The sequence below is a fragment of the Heteronotia binoei genome, chromosome 21 (genome assembly GCF_032191835.1).
Source record: "Heteronotia binoei isolate CCM8104 ecotype False Entrance Well chromosome 21, APGP_CSIRO_Hbin_v1, whole genome shotgun sequence".
Lineage (NCBI taxonomy): Eukaryota > Metazoa > Chordata > Lepidosauria > Squamata > Gekkonidae > Heteronotia > Heteronotia binoei.
The window spans coordinates 73706440-73721124 of record NC_083243.1 but is presented as its reverse complement, the minus strand read 5'-3'; the positions used below and the strand labels follow the sequence as shown (position 1 = coordinate 73721124).

General features: G+C 42.7%; 1 protein-coding gene across 1 annotated transcript in view; it reads left to right on the top strand.

Annotated features, from left to right (window-relative positions):
• Window positions 1-14685, top strand: part of FMN1 (formin 1) — a 266553-nt gene that overhangs the window by 131072 nt on the left and 120796 nt on the right. The window contains exons 9-11 of the mRNA XM_060262294.1: window positions 6009-6138; window positions 7390-7536; window positions 11001-11060. Of these exons, the coding sequence (XP_060118277.1) occupies window positions 6009-6138; window positions 7390-7536; window positions 11001-11060 (337 nt within the window). The remainder of the gene's footprint in view (window positions 1-6008; window positions 6139-7389; window positions 7537-11000; window positions 11061-14685) is intronic.

Sequence of the window (14685 nt, the reverse complement as noted above, 5' to 3'; positions counted from 1 at the left end):
TAGCATACCTGGTTGCCGGAAATGAGAATTCAAAATGTTATACAATGTTGTCCACATTATTCCATCATAAAGGTGTAGATCATGTAAACTACTTTGCCCTGATTATACCACCACAGTGAACTATTGTGTCTTTTTTGATAAACAATATACAAGGTATGCAGGGTAATAGGTGAAGACTGTGCGTCTTATGTATGTGAAATGCTTCAAGCACTTGAAAATGCTATAAACCCTTTGTTAACAGGGGTGGGGAACCTCTGTTCCAAGGGCTGCATATGGCCCTCGAGGTCACTTGGTATGGCTTTGCTGGGGATTGCTGGGCCAAACTGAGCCATGTGGCAGCCTCCCTGGGGCGTGGCTGGCCAGCGAGGATCGTGGGGCCCAGCTGCGCTGTGCAGCAGCCTCCCCAGGGCCAGGCAGGAATCACAGGGCCAAGATGTACTGTGCGGCAGCCTCCCTGGGGCCTGGCTGGCCGGCCAGAATTGCTGTGGGGCCTGGAAAAGTTACTGTTACAGTTCAGTTTGTACTTGATTATTCCAGATGGTGTGGCCTAATAAGCTAATGAGTGTGTGACCTAACATGCTAATATTAGGGGATGTGGGCTAATATGCTACTGAGTTCCTGCTGGGCTTTTTCTACAAAAAAGCCCTGGACCTAGGCATCTGCCTAGCGTGGTGGGCCGTGTGTGTGTGTGTGTGCGCGCCAGATTAGGCTCTCCCCACATGACTTCAAATTAAAGAAACAATTATTTGTATTAATTTTGCTGGCCTGATTCATTCTCCCTCAACAGAGCACTGATTTTTAAGTTGATAAATTTTTATGACCCGCGAATGATGTTATAAATATCCATATGGCCCTTGGCAGAAAAAAGGTTCCCCACCCCTGGGTAACAACAACAATACTACTGTTTCAAATCACAGGGAGGTCTAGCCCCAAACTCATGTTGCAGCAGGAAGGCCAGATTGGCAACTCAAAGTATTCCCTGATCAAATCCGGCAGTTGTAGTTTAGAAAGGATCATCCAGTTCATCTCTACCAATAGAGATAGTTATGGATTTTCATTTAACAAGCATTCTCCAAGGAGTCATTTATAGTACAAGGCACACATGCTGTTTGCCTGAGTTGGAGTAGTTGGCATAGTATTCACTGTATCTAAAAAATTTTTTTAATCATGTTTGAGTTCTTGAAGGTCTTCATTTTGCAAACCATGATTTGTTTGTTGCCAGCCTTCCTCGTTGAGGCAGGGGATGTCCTGCTTCCAGGCCCTGTTCCCCACCACTGACCAGCTGGCCAGCAGGAGGATTTACCAGGAGAAGGAGGGAGGCCCAGGCTATACTGCTGGTGATATCATTTCCAGTGTGCACTGGAAGTGACATCATCCCATCAGTGAATCACAGTGATGCTCTTGTATTTGGGCAATACCTTTTGGTCAAAGCCAGTTTTATCACAGAGTTTTTGCACAAATGCCAGACCCATCACCATGACATCACATGACATAGCCACATTGCCAGCAATGTCTCCTGGGCCTCCCTCCCACTCCTGGCAAGTCGCCCCATCCACCATCAGTTGCCACCTGGCAACCTTACTTTGTTAACAATAGCTATATGTGATGACCAGTGGTTTGAGGATCATTGTCCTCAATTATCAGATTTGATTTTCTCACATTTTGGACCCAAGCAAGTACTACAAGTTTTCGATTAGTTATCTAATGCTAGTAGCATCAGATGTTTTCAACTGTTACAGTTTAGTGCACCTCCTTGTTCTAACTAGAGGAACATGTCTGACACTTTCCTCCCAAAACATGTTTGCCATTTTTGTGTGAATAAGGCAATATGCATATTTTCCAGTTTTGGTACACAAGATTGAAAATCTTGAGTAATTATGCTGCCAAGCAGTAGATGTCTTTCATCCTGTCTCCTGGTTTAGCAAGGAATAAACTTGGACTATCCGTGCTTTTTATTGCTATACTTGCCAGCTGATTCTGCACTTGGTACAAATATCCCATATGCCCAATATAAAGAGTGGCCTGTTACTGTGGGGTAGGATCAGGCAACATGCTCCATCCTAGGGTTGCCAAGTCAAATTCAAGAAATATCTGGGGGCTTTGGGGGTGGAGCCAGGAGACATTAGGGGTGGAGCCAAGATCAAGGCTGTGACAAGCATAATTGAACTCCAAAGGGAGTTCTGGCCACCTTTTCAATTCCTTCCTTCCATAGGAAATAATGAAGGATAGGGGCACCTTCTTTGGGGGCTCATAGAATTGGACCCCCTGGTCCAAACGTTTTGAAACTTGGGGGGTATTTTGGGGAGAGGCACTAGATGCTATACTGAAAATTTGGTGCATCTACCCCAAAAAACAGCCTCCCCCCAGAGCCCCAGGTACCTGTGGATCAATTCTCCATGATTTTCTATGGGAATAAATCTCCATAGGGAATAACAGAGTTCCCAGCAGACATTTCCCTCCCCTCCCCCTGCCTTCTAACAACCCTAAAGCGGGGGGAGGGCCTCCAAACCGGGGGATCCCCTGCCCCCACCTGGGGATTGGCAACCCTACTCCATCCCAAAATCCACATCAGACATGTTTGCTATCACAAAGCCACCAGTGCAACCAGGAAGTCTAGGCATTTAAATCAATCCCACCCCCAAGGCAACTATGATTTTCAGAACTCTTGAAAGAATGCAAACTACATGAACATTCAAATTCTCCACCAGTATGAGGAGTAGCAACACGAACAGTACATAGAGCATCTATGCCTTTAGTTATTTAATTTTGCATATGATACTTATTTTGGTTATGTGAGCAGGGGACCCATCTTGCTCTCAGGGCCTTGGTGGATCTCAGAAGCCTTGGCCAAGGTTTTGGGGAAAGTGCAGCTTTTGTGCTGTTTACAACATCAGGCACCCCTACTGCAGATACGATATCATTGGCAATATCTGTTTTTACCACTTTTGTTTTACTGTTTTTACCACCTGGGGCCTTTAGGAGTGCAACCAGGAGACTTGGGGGGGAGATGCCTAGCAAGGATGTCATGTCATGTCTTTAAGGTGTTACTGGACTCTTGCTCATTTCTACTGTTACAGACAGGCTAACATAGCTATCAATCTTGACCTACTAATTCTATCTTTAAAACAACAGATTCCACCAATTTACTCATTATCGATGTTAGATTGACTGGCCTGTAATTTCCTGGATCTTCTTGGATTTTTTGAAGATGGGGGTTACATCGGCTATTTTCCAGTTCTCAGGAATGGAGGCAAATTTTAGAGATAGATTGCATAATTAGGAAATCCACAAGCTCATGTTACTTAATGCTCACCTCTCCCAGTACATTCTGCGAGCATTTGCTCCATGGCATAATCATCAAGAGTATTTAGAAATCCAATATCTTTCTCCTAATTTGAACACATATTGACCCAATCTATGTGTGGGTAGTTAAAATGAAAAGCTGTTTTAATTAGTGCCCTGGCTTCCTCACCCCACTGCTAACATGTCTGCTAAACTTACCTGTTTATTCCCTTGTCCAGGCCCGTAGCTACGAGGGGGCCTGTGGGGGAACAGCCCCCTGACTGCTAGGCTGGGGCCCCTAACCAGCCTCCAGTGCCTCAGCTGTTCTGCATTCTGCCGTCATCATACACCATTGCTTCTGCTTGCTTAGGGGACGTGATCATATACAGTTGCTTCTGCTTGCTTAGTAGCTGGAAGAATTCTCTGACCCCTCAGCAAGCAGAAACAACAGGGCACTTTCAGCACCAAGGACTGAAAGTTAAGCTCCATGTTGCTTCTGCTTCCTTAGGGACTGGAAGAAATCTCTGACCCCTCAGCAAGCAGAACCAATGGGGCACTTTCAGCGCCCAGGACTGAAAGTTAAGGTCTGTGTTGTTTCTGCTTTCTTAGGGGCTGGAAGAAATCTCTGCTCCCTCAGCAAGCAGAAACAACGGGGCACTCTCAGTGCCTAGGACTGAAAGTTAAGCTTGGTGTTGCTTCTGCTTCCTTAGGGGCTGGAAGAAATCTCTGCTCCCTCAGCAAGCAGAAACAACGGGGCACTTTCAGCACCCAGGACTGAAAGTTAAGCTTCACCTTGGGCTGACGTTGGGCAAGAGAGCACCTGCAAGAAGAGGCCATTCTGGTCCTCAAGTGGGGCGGTGGGGGTAGGGAGCAGATGGCTCCATTACAGGCTTTCTCTGCCAGACAGGGCAGGGTAGGGTAGGCTGGTGCACACAAGTGGAGGTCCCAGCTGTAGTCCAGGGCTGGGGATCAGTGGAGAGGTGATGTTCGCCTGCAGGGGTTTTCCAGCCTGGTCTCGCTGGCCACCCTAGCAAGGGTGGGAGCTGCACTTGGGCAGCCTTGGCTTGCCCTCCGACAGGAAGATATCTGAATCGGAGGTCTTATAGCCCCAGAAGTGAGTTGCAACTTGGTGGTGCCTTCCACCACCACCCCCGTTGTCCCACCGGGCTTGCCTAGCTGGATCATGCTACAGGTAAGGGCAGGAGACTGTGCGGCACATATCTAAACCTCTGAGCAGCTCCCCACCAGAGCTGCTGGAAGAGGGGTGGAAAGGGATCACCTTGGGGCAGCTGTGGGGAGGGTGGAAGCTGTATGGCAGTGAGCTGGCAGCTTTCCTCCTCAGTGGTGGTAGGAGAGAAGGCCATGGAGGTTGGGGCCGCTATGTGCCCCCTGAAAAAAATCAGAGCCCCCCAATTCTTCAAATCCCAGCTACGGGGCTGCCCTTGTCCCATACACTTTCACACCTATTTGCCTGGACCCTTTTTTGGAGATGCCGGGGATTGAACCTGGGACCTTTTGCTTCCCAAGCAGATGCTCTACCACTATGCCACCATCCCTCCCAATGCCACCATCCCTCCCCCCCCACCATACTTTATCACTGGAATTGAGCTTGCTATCTCACTTTTTTCTCTCCATGGGAAAGGGAAAGATTTCCTTATCTGAGACTACATTGAAAAGAGCTTTTTGTTTTTTTTTTTTCAAAAAAAGGGAGAAAATTATATCCATCTGTCTATTTTCCTTTCCTTAGCAGACTGCGGGAAGTATTGTGTCAACCAAATTCAGTAAAATTTCTGCCACTTTAGCTGCTCCATTTGAATGAAAGTGAAGGGAGAGATGTAACAGAAACCCCAGTTTTTGTGGTACCCTAGCATGCTGCACATCCTATTCATCTTGAGCTTCTTTACCAGTTTCTTAATGGGGTGCAAGAGGCTGTTTGTGGAAGGCCCACAAGTTCTTTTTCTTCTGCAAATTGCCTTCATTCAGGAGAGCTTGAATTCAACCCCAAATCATCATGAGGCAAAGAAACAGAGTGTAAACCAGTAGCATTCTTTTGAGTCATAACATTAAATATTGTCTATATCCTGCTACAGCCAGTTAATAACATCAGTAAGGTAATTTCAGCACTACAAGAAGTAACTAATTGTGAAGAAACCAAGAGCCTCAAACTAGGGTACAAATCAGCAATGAACACTCCATTTGGGGAGAGAAGTCCAAAAACTGGTTTAGATGACCAAAATGATACATTGAACTCTTAATGGTTTACCAATACAAAGTGGCTTCCCAGCCCCTGTGTCCATGCAGCTTTCTAATGCTTCTGTATAACCACAACAGTATTAACTGACTGATCCTAAAAATGTTTATTGGAAGCAAATCCTACTGGCATCAGTGGGCCTTATTATTTAGGATTGTGGCTTGAAAATGACTGATTTGTCACAGACACTTTGGGATCAATGTTCAAGCCTTGCCTTAAGAAGCAATTCAGTCATCTATCTCAAACAACTACTTTGGGAAAATAAGCTATAATGTATAGGTCCATTTCCATCCAGCAGAGGTCAGCATCTCTCTCTCTCTCATATGTTAAACTGAATATATGTCATTATGGAGTAGAAGTCTTGAGTATATATGTCTCTTTCTGGAGGCTTAGTGATAACAAGACACAGTCTGCATGTATCAAAGAAATGCAGAATAAGATTAAGTGGAGTAAATAGTTGTTCTTCTTTTCACAGGTTTTTGTATGAGTTATCCCAAATCTCCAATTTTGCAGAACGGACCCAGTGTATAATCTTCCAGTCTGTTTTCAATGAAGGGATAACTGCAGTACACCGTAAAGTGGACATTATTACTTGTGTTTCTAAGGTAGCTGAGTCAAAACTAAGGAAAACGAAGTCTTTAATCCTATGCATATTTAGTTTGGGACTAAACCTCATTGAACTTAATTCCAAATGAAAATACAGAGGATTCATCTACAAATCTCTTTAAAATGTTGCTCATTGATATTCTTTCTAATGATTTAGCCTGCACTTGGAAAGAATATAAAATTATTGGAATTTTAGGCATGTTAATAAGAATTAGACTGGTATCTCAGTTGCATGGTTTAAATCATAGAGTCGGGAAGGACCTCGAGGGTCATCTAGTCCAACCCTGTGCACAATGCAGGAAATTCACAGATACCTCCCCCCTCACCCAGTGACCCCTGCTCCATGCCCAGAATATTTGTATTTAAAACTAAATACTTTAAATATTTTAATATAATATCAGCAGTTTTTAATATTAGTAAATTAAATCAAATCCGAATAATAAATGGCAAGCTTTGTTTGAATTTGTTATTTCTTCAAAATAACTAAATTCAAATGTTACAAAACAAACTTTACAAAAGTTACCCTAAAATACTATGAGAACATTTGAGTACCTTGCATGTTCTCTATTTGGGGGTAGGATGTAAGGAGTTTCCACCAATAAAGAGAGACTGAAATGCTACTGTGACTATGTGGAGAATTGTGTATGGCTTTTGAAGCTCTGGAAATTTAGGAATAGAGAGGCTATTTAAAAATTTCAGTATTTAGATTTAATTTTTCCACACATTTGCTTTGTTATATTTGTATTCTTGATTTGACCTTATTCTATATGGACATGACCCCCTGCTTGCTTTGGCATGATCTTTATTATCTTGCTGCCAAAGACACTGATCAAGCTACACAAAGCTGAATGGTGGATCTTGACTGGTGGTTAAGCAGTCATAAAACTGCTTTAAGAGGCTAAAAATTGAAGCCATACAAACAATATTTAATCATAATGGCACATGTTCATTTGTGGGGGGGAAATAATTTTTGCAATGTACTTCCAAATTCAGACTTCATTAACAGAAGATAAAACATTGCTTTGGAAGGGTTTCATTCTTTAAAAATCCAGACATTGATTTAATGTGTCTTTTAATTTTTATGCTGTTGGTTGGTGTTTTTTAATAATGTTGCTTTATATGCATATCAAAGAGGGATATAAATTATCTAAATAAAATACACTCTACACTAGAACACTGATACAGGGAGATCAAGTCAAAGTCCAGTAGGTGTGCTCTATGATGTTAACAAACTTGCCTTAATCTTTCAGGAGTTGGTGGATGTGAAAACCGTGAAAGAAATTTTAGGTTTAATTCTGGCTTTTGGGAATTACATGAATGGAGGAAATAGAACACGTGGTCAAGCTGATGGTTTTGGTTTGGAAATCCTTCCCAAACTGAAGGATGTTAAAAGTAGAGTAAGTATTTTCCTTTTTCTTAAATCAGCTACATTGAAAGGTGGTGCTCTCTCCTTGACTCCTACTGTTTGTTATGCATGAAACTTAAACTACTCAGATATTGGTCCTGTGTATAGCTCTTGATTTGTGTTTCTTATTTTTACTTTTACAACATAAAAAACCAAGTAGCCAGTGCTTGTAAACTTGCAGCCAAGTACCTTGAACATACACTGGGTTTTCCCTTTTTTTAAAAGAAAAAAAAAGATGATAGCTATAGAATAACTTGTGGTCACATATTCTTGTCTTCAGTGGCTGATAGGCAAAAATAGATGTCTGATATAGGACTTTGGGGGTCTCATACCTATAATGGAATCCATCTGCACACATGGATTACAACATGAGTGAGATTTGTGCAACACTTTCAGAACTTACATTAAAATTGACCTTCAGCTATTCCACTTCTGTGTAACATGCCATCAGATTTCATATACAAATAATTGTATACTGCACGATATGTTTTGACCATGGGCTTGCCTTAATCTTTCAGGAGTAATAATAATAGTTGCAGCAGCAAATGAAGAAGAGACAAAAGTTTCTTATAGATGGTTATTGTTTTCTTATGATTCCACACCACCAAATTAGAAGGCTCATAGTCAAGTTAGAACAATAAAGGAATTGTTATCATCATTTTAGTAACAACCAAAATCAGTATAAATCAGTGAGATCTTATTGTAAAATTATAGTAAATTATAAATTAGAGTATGATACCCTAATCCATACGTAACATCTAGGAAGATAGCCTTTTTGCTCCAAAAAAAGTTTTTTATATTATTTTGCATTTATAACAAATAGTGGCTAATATAGTTGACTATTTTATTGCCGCACAATAGTAATGAAATTGAAATTAGATTTAATATATCCTCTTGATATATTTTGCACAGCTAAACCCTGCTCTGGTTGTACAAAAGCAAATACACACTTCAAAGACATTCTGTGCATAATATACTTCAGTGTCTTTCATTTTGTGCTATTTAATAATTTCCTGTAACTAGTGATTTCCTACCTGAAGCACAGTTTGTCATTCTTTCTAGTTCAGCTTGGCTAAATTGATTCAATCCCCATGCAACAATAGGAAAGGACTACATGGATATGAGCAATATTGTTTTATTTGATATAAAAGGTGTGGGGGGGGTTGTTAGGGTTTATATTAACAAAATAACTTCCTGTGTTAAATGAAAGGAATAACTGTCAATATGTGGTTATCATTTGTATATCCTGTAGAATTTTGTGTGTTACTTTTTTCATAATATAACATGATTCATGATTTCAGTCATTTAGGTTTTTGGTAGGCAACAGGCTAGACAAACCTTTTCTAAAGAACAAAAGTTCCTCCTTTGCAAAGGCCAAGTTGCACATGGCAGAAGTCAGAGGGCATAGGCCCATGCCATGAGCTTTAGTTAGCACTTTTCTACATTCTCATTTTACTCATTGTTAAGTTCCCATTTTTTCTGGAATGTGTGTTTCCTGTTCCACGCATGTTTTGCTCCCTCTAGTGGTTTATTTTACATAAAACAGGTTTATTTCCAATTTATGTCCCTATGGTTTAAATCTACAGGAAAATAAACTAGAAATAAACCTGTTTTATGTCAAATCAACCACTAGAGGGAGCAAAACACATGCAGGGGAAACCACCAAAGAAACAGGAGCTTCTTGAGTAAAATGAGAATGCGGAAAAGCCCGTACCTATCCTCTCCCAATTTTAGCTGAATCTGTACAATTGTTAGCACAGTGCTTAATAACTATGGCACCTTAAACAAGAATCATCACAACCAATGTTCCATCGAAGCTGAGTTAGCATAAACTAACTCACAGATTTTTAGCCTCCATCTCACACATTTTTGTCTTAGCTCAGGAAGGATGTACAATAATGTATGCATTAGCTCACAACTTTAATGCCAGTAGCTCACAAAGTAGAATTTTTGCTCACAGGACTCTTAGAGGGAACATTGATCACAACATCCTATATGTGGTAACGAGGACAGAGATTACTGGATCAACTGCTTTGTAACTTAAGACTTCCCATCATCTGCCTAAAGACACCATGCAGTGAGATGGCCATGCCCATGCATCCACCTCCAGTTTATCTCATCCTTCTCCTCTGCTTGTAAAGTACAAGTAATGTACAATTACATGACAGTCAGCAATATCAATGTTTGTCGCCATACCACTGCTAATGTAGGTAAACCATGTATTTTGCTTCACTGGCATTGGGTCTTAAGGAAATCCAATGCACTTCAGCTTCAAGAAGAAATTGAAGGGCGGCACCAACTGGAAAAAGACACAAAGAAAAAGCAATGGTGCAATGAGAAGAAAAATTATTCCAGCATATTAATAATCCTATGCATTTCATGTTAAGTTTCCTCAGGGAGATTTGTGGAATATAAATGCAGCACTATGGGTCTAGTGGAAATCAGCCCCATGGCACAGAGTGGTAAAGCTGCAGTACTGCAGTCCAAGCTCTCTGCTCATGACCTGACTTCAATCCCAGCAGAAGCTGGGTTCAGGTAGCCGGCTCAAGGTTGACTCAGCCTTCCATCCTTCCAAGGTCAGTAAAATGAGTACCCAGCTTGCTGGGGGGGAGTGTAGATGACTGGGGAAGGCACTGCAAAGTTTGAAGTGAAAACATCATAATACGACATCACCCCAGAGTTGGAAACGACTGGTGCTTGCACAGGGGACTACCTTTACCTTTTACTGGTCTAGTGGGACCAGAACTGCATTCATATTCCTCGGATCCCCCTGAAGAAGCTTAAAGCAAAACATGTAGGATTTATTAATATTTTGGGGAAAAAAATTCTTCCTACTGCACCTTTGTTGTTCCTTCATCTCTTTTCACTTTCACTTCAGAAGCCTTTGAGTCTTGGCTGCTGATACAAACCCATTTGCCCATAGCCAGTTCATATTATGCTAACAATGTGTAAAGCACTGATTGCATGGGTTGTTTGGATAAAACAGGCAGATAACTCCCAGATCAGTGTCAGTAGTCCCAACAGGGGTGCAATGCAGTGTGGAAAGTATCTAGCCAGTCTACAAAATGGACACTTTCACACTGACAACTAGTGTTAATTAATGTATACATTGGTTGGAAAGGTGGCATAGAAGTGTTTTAAATAAATAAATCTAAAATTCATTATTTTTCATTCACTGTTTTTAATGAAGTAATATTCTTATCTATTATTATACATATTGAGTTCACAGTGGTAGGGCAAATTAACTATAAACTGTAAATATTTTGCATGTCAATTGTATCTACTTCATGCACCTTTAATGTTATATGGTTTTGAAGTCAACAACTTAATATAATGCATTAAATGAAAGCAGATTTTTATGTCTCACACTGCAATGGGTTCTTTTTGCTTTTTTTTTTTTTTAAATCTCATTACTGATATCTTTCAATCCTTGTTGAATCTCTTATCTTTTTTTAGGATAATAAAATTAATCTTGTGGATTATGCTGTGACATACTTCCTACGCCATTGTGACAAGGTAAATTATTTATTGGAGTCAGTTCTTATGTTAGCATCTAGTCTTTTAACTAAGTTTAATTTTTTTTAGTTTATGTGCAGAGCAATCCTGTGTCATACCTGTACTGTGGTGACTGGCTGCCATGTATCTACTGTTCCCCTAGTCCATTCCCTATGGGGATAAATTATGCTCTGGCCAGCACAAAAATTCAGTGGGTTTGCACTGTTATCTGAGCATAACTGGGATAGCATCTGTGGAGGTGTTGTGCAGAGGCAGTGACGCTGTGATGGACAGGGCAGCCAGAACCAATCAGGGATCATGTGGCAAGAGAGCAAAGTCCAACATCCATCATAGGCAGGGGTCAGAGAGGGGCAGGCCACAGGAGGTTTGCTTGTTGTCAGCAGTACATACCCCAGCCCCTTAAAGGGATCAACTCCTGTCAGCTGTCTTGGGCTCCTGACAGCAGGGAGAGGGTTCAAGCTACCTAGCCCATAGGCATCCACAGCCTCAGGGTACCCAAAGGGCAGACGTGCAAGGTGGGTTGTTGTTGCTACCCTGTGCATCTGCAAGTGTCCTCCACTCACTGGCAGGCATGCTTCCCAGCAGCCCAGCCATACTGCTGAGAGCGCCCCTGCCAGTGGTAGAGTGGGAGGGGGGGACACTGGAGTGGGCTCAGATATGAGGGTGGAATGTCAGTGGAAATCCATTCTACATTTATCATAAGTGTTGTGTGGAGTAATGTATTACAATGGAACCCATGCAAGTCATTTGGCATTTCTGGCTGCCAGTATGTCCAAAGGGCATTCCAGCTTTTCTCATAGTTCCCAATGGGAAATCCAGTCAGTTGGTTTAATACATCCCTTCTGGCCATCTCCACTATACACTTCTTTAATACACTTCTGGCCATCTCCACTATAAGTAGCCCTGCCAGCTGCCAACAACCCCTCCATGCCCCAAGAGAAAGCATTCCTTCCCTGTGGTTGGACTCTGGCTACTGCCACTGGGTTGCCACCTCAAGGCCCCAGCAAAGGCTCCAACTCCCTTGGTACAGCATCCAGATCTGACTCAGGTGCCCACCTCCCCTACCAGGTGCTCACTTCACCCCATTCAAAATTATTGAGTCTGGCTGCTGCATTGGCTACCCCCAACCATTGACTCCAGGGACCCCTTGCCCCCTCAGTGGTACCTTCCACTGGATGACAGAACCACAGCAGATACACAGTTATGAACGTCATTCATTCACAGTATTCATTGCCCACCTTTTTCTCCTATTAGAACCCCCCAATGTCTTACATTGTTCCCCTCTCCTCTGTTTAATGTTCACAACAACCCTGTGAGGTAGGTTAGGCTAAGAGTTTGCAACTGGCCCAGGGATACCCACCTAGTTTTCATGGCACAAGTGGTGATTGGAATCTGGGTCTCTCATATCTAGTCATTCACTCTTACCTCTGCATGAAGCTGGCTCATTCACTCAGACCACATTCTGCCCCATCCCCCTTCACACAGCAGACTGTGAGGTGAGGGGGGAACCCAGTGTTAGGTCAGCCTTGGAGCTGTTCTTCAGCCCCTGCTATGTTGGACAGGTGACTGTGAACAGTGGCGCTTATACAATCATCCATAGCCATTTAAGGCACCCAAGAGCCCTCCCTCTTTGACATGTCATGGGGAGTCACAAATGGCATGGAGAGGACTGGAGCAGGGAGGGGCATAGAGCTCCTGAAAATCTGTCAGAACCAAACAGACAGAGACACAGTTGTGGCACAATGCAGACTTTATTGAACAGCAAATTATGGCAAGGCCTGATGACTCCATTTGTTACCTCCCTGGGGCCACAGTGAGGAGGATGGAGGGCTGGCTGGGTACAATGCTCCACTCCAAGAGGAGGGCTGGGACAACATGCTGAACAGAGTGTGTGGGGAAAGATGGGACTAGTCACACCCAGAGGTCTTCCAGTTGAATATTCACCTGCAGGAGGGCAAAATAGAGATATATGCAGCCGTGGCAACCAAGCACAAGTACCATGCAGGCCTCAGCCATGGATGTGTTGCCCTGACAGGGTCTGTAAATACAGTCTCATGGGGGGGGGCTTTATCACAAACAGCCCTTGAGGCACATGGTGATGCCGTCTGTGGTACACTCTCCTGTCCTATGTTGAAGTTGTCAGAGGATGCTAGTGATTCATCCACAGCAGACACTGCAACTGCTGCTGAAGGTGTCAAGCATCAGATCTCAAAATAACCAGCCGTTGATTTTGAAACAAAGTGTTGGTTTATTGATAATCCATTGTGCTCAAGTAGGCACCAGATTGGAAGTGATACAGTATAACTTTAAAATGCTAGCTTTAAGGGGCACATCAAAGATAGCTTAGCAATTTCTACTCACTCGTGTGAAATTCACATGCTTGCTACTTTATCTATTCTTGCGGTTTGCAACATCCTGGGTCCAGGTCTGCGCCTGGGAAAGCGTACCAGGAGGTCTTATCTTCAAAGAGGACATTCCTGCATTTGCTGCTAGTGAGAACTAAGGAAGAGGTTACATGGCTTTAATGTGCAACACAGTAGAATCACAGTTAACAATACAGGCATACTAATAAAGAAACAAGATGCTTGGCATACTGCCCCCCCTAAGCTCTGGCTCGGGGCTTGTCTGGGTGCAGTAGGTAAAACTTCTTCGCCAATATCGGGGCTCGGACATTGGATGCTTCCACCCACTCATCACAGCTTGGGGGAAAATGCTTCCATCGTATTAAAAAGTGGAGCTTTCCCCTTTTTATTTTAGCATCCAATATCTCTTGCACCTCATGGTGACTTTCACCATCCACTTGAATTGGACTGGGCACCGGCGGGCAGGAATGCCAGTTCGTAACACCCGGATCTCGCCAAAGAAGGCTGCAATGGAAAACAGGGTGTATTTACTAAACAATTTGGGCAGTTTCAGTTCCACAGTCACTTGGTTTATTACTCTTTTTATTTTAAAAGGTCCCAAATACTTGTATGCCAATTTTCGGGAGGTCTACAGTAACGGCAAGTTCTTGATTGACAAAAAGACAGTCTCTCCCACCTTAAAATCCCATTCTGGTGCATGCTTTTTATATGCATCTTTGGCAATTTCTAAATTTTCTTGAATTACTTTCCATCCTTTTCCCAATGAATCCCACCATTGCTCAAATGAAGAAGGGGTTGGGTTGTTGACACTTCCCGGCAAGAGAGGGAACGGCTTCCCTTCATATTCATTCACTACCTTGAAGGGGGAGGTTTTAGTAGAATTGTGGTTGCTATTGTTGTATCCATATTCGGAAAAAGTTCTACCCAGTTTGATTGCAGATGATTTACATAGCACCGTAAATACTGTTCTAGAAGTGCATTAATCCTTTCCGTCTGACCATCCGTCTGTGGGTGATATGCAGAACTTAAACCCTGCTCCATCCCGGTTAGTTTGCAAAACTCCCACCAGAAGTTGGCAACGAATTGTGGGCCCTTGTCATTAATGACGTTGTTGGGGAATGAGTGTACTTTGACCACGTGTTGGAAAAACAAATATGCCAACTTCTTTGTATTTGGTAATTTTGTATAGGGGACAAAGTGGGCTTGTTTTGAAAAAGTGTCCACAATTACTAGGATCATTGTTTTCCCTTGACGTGGGTAAT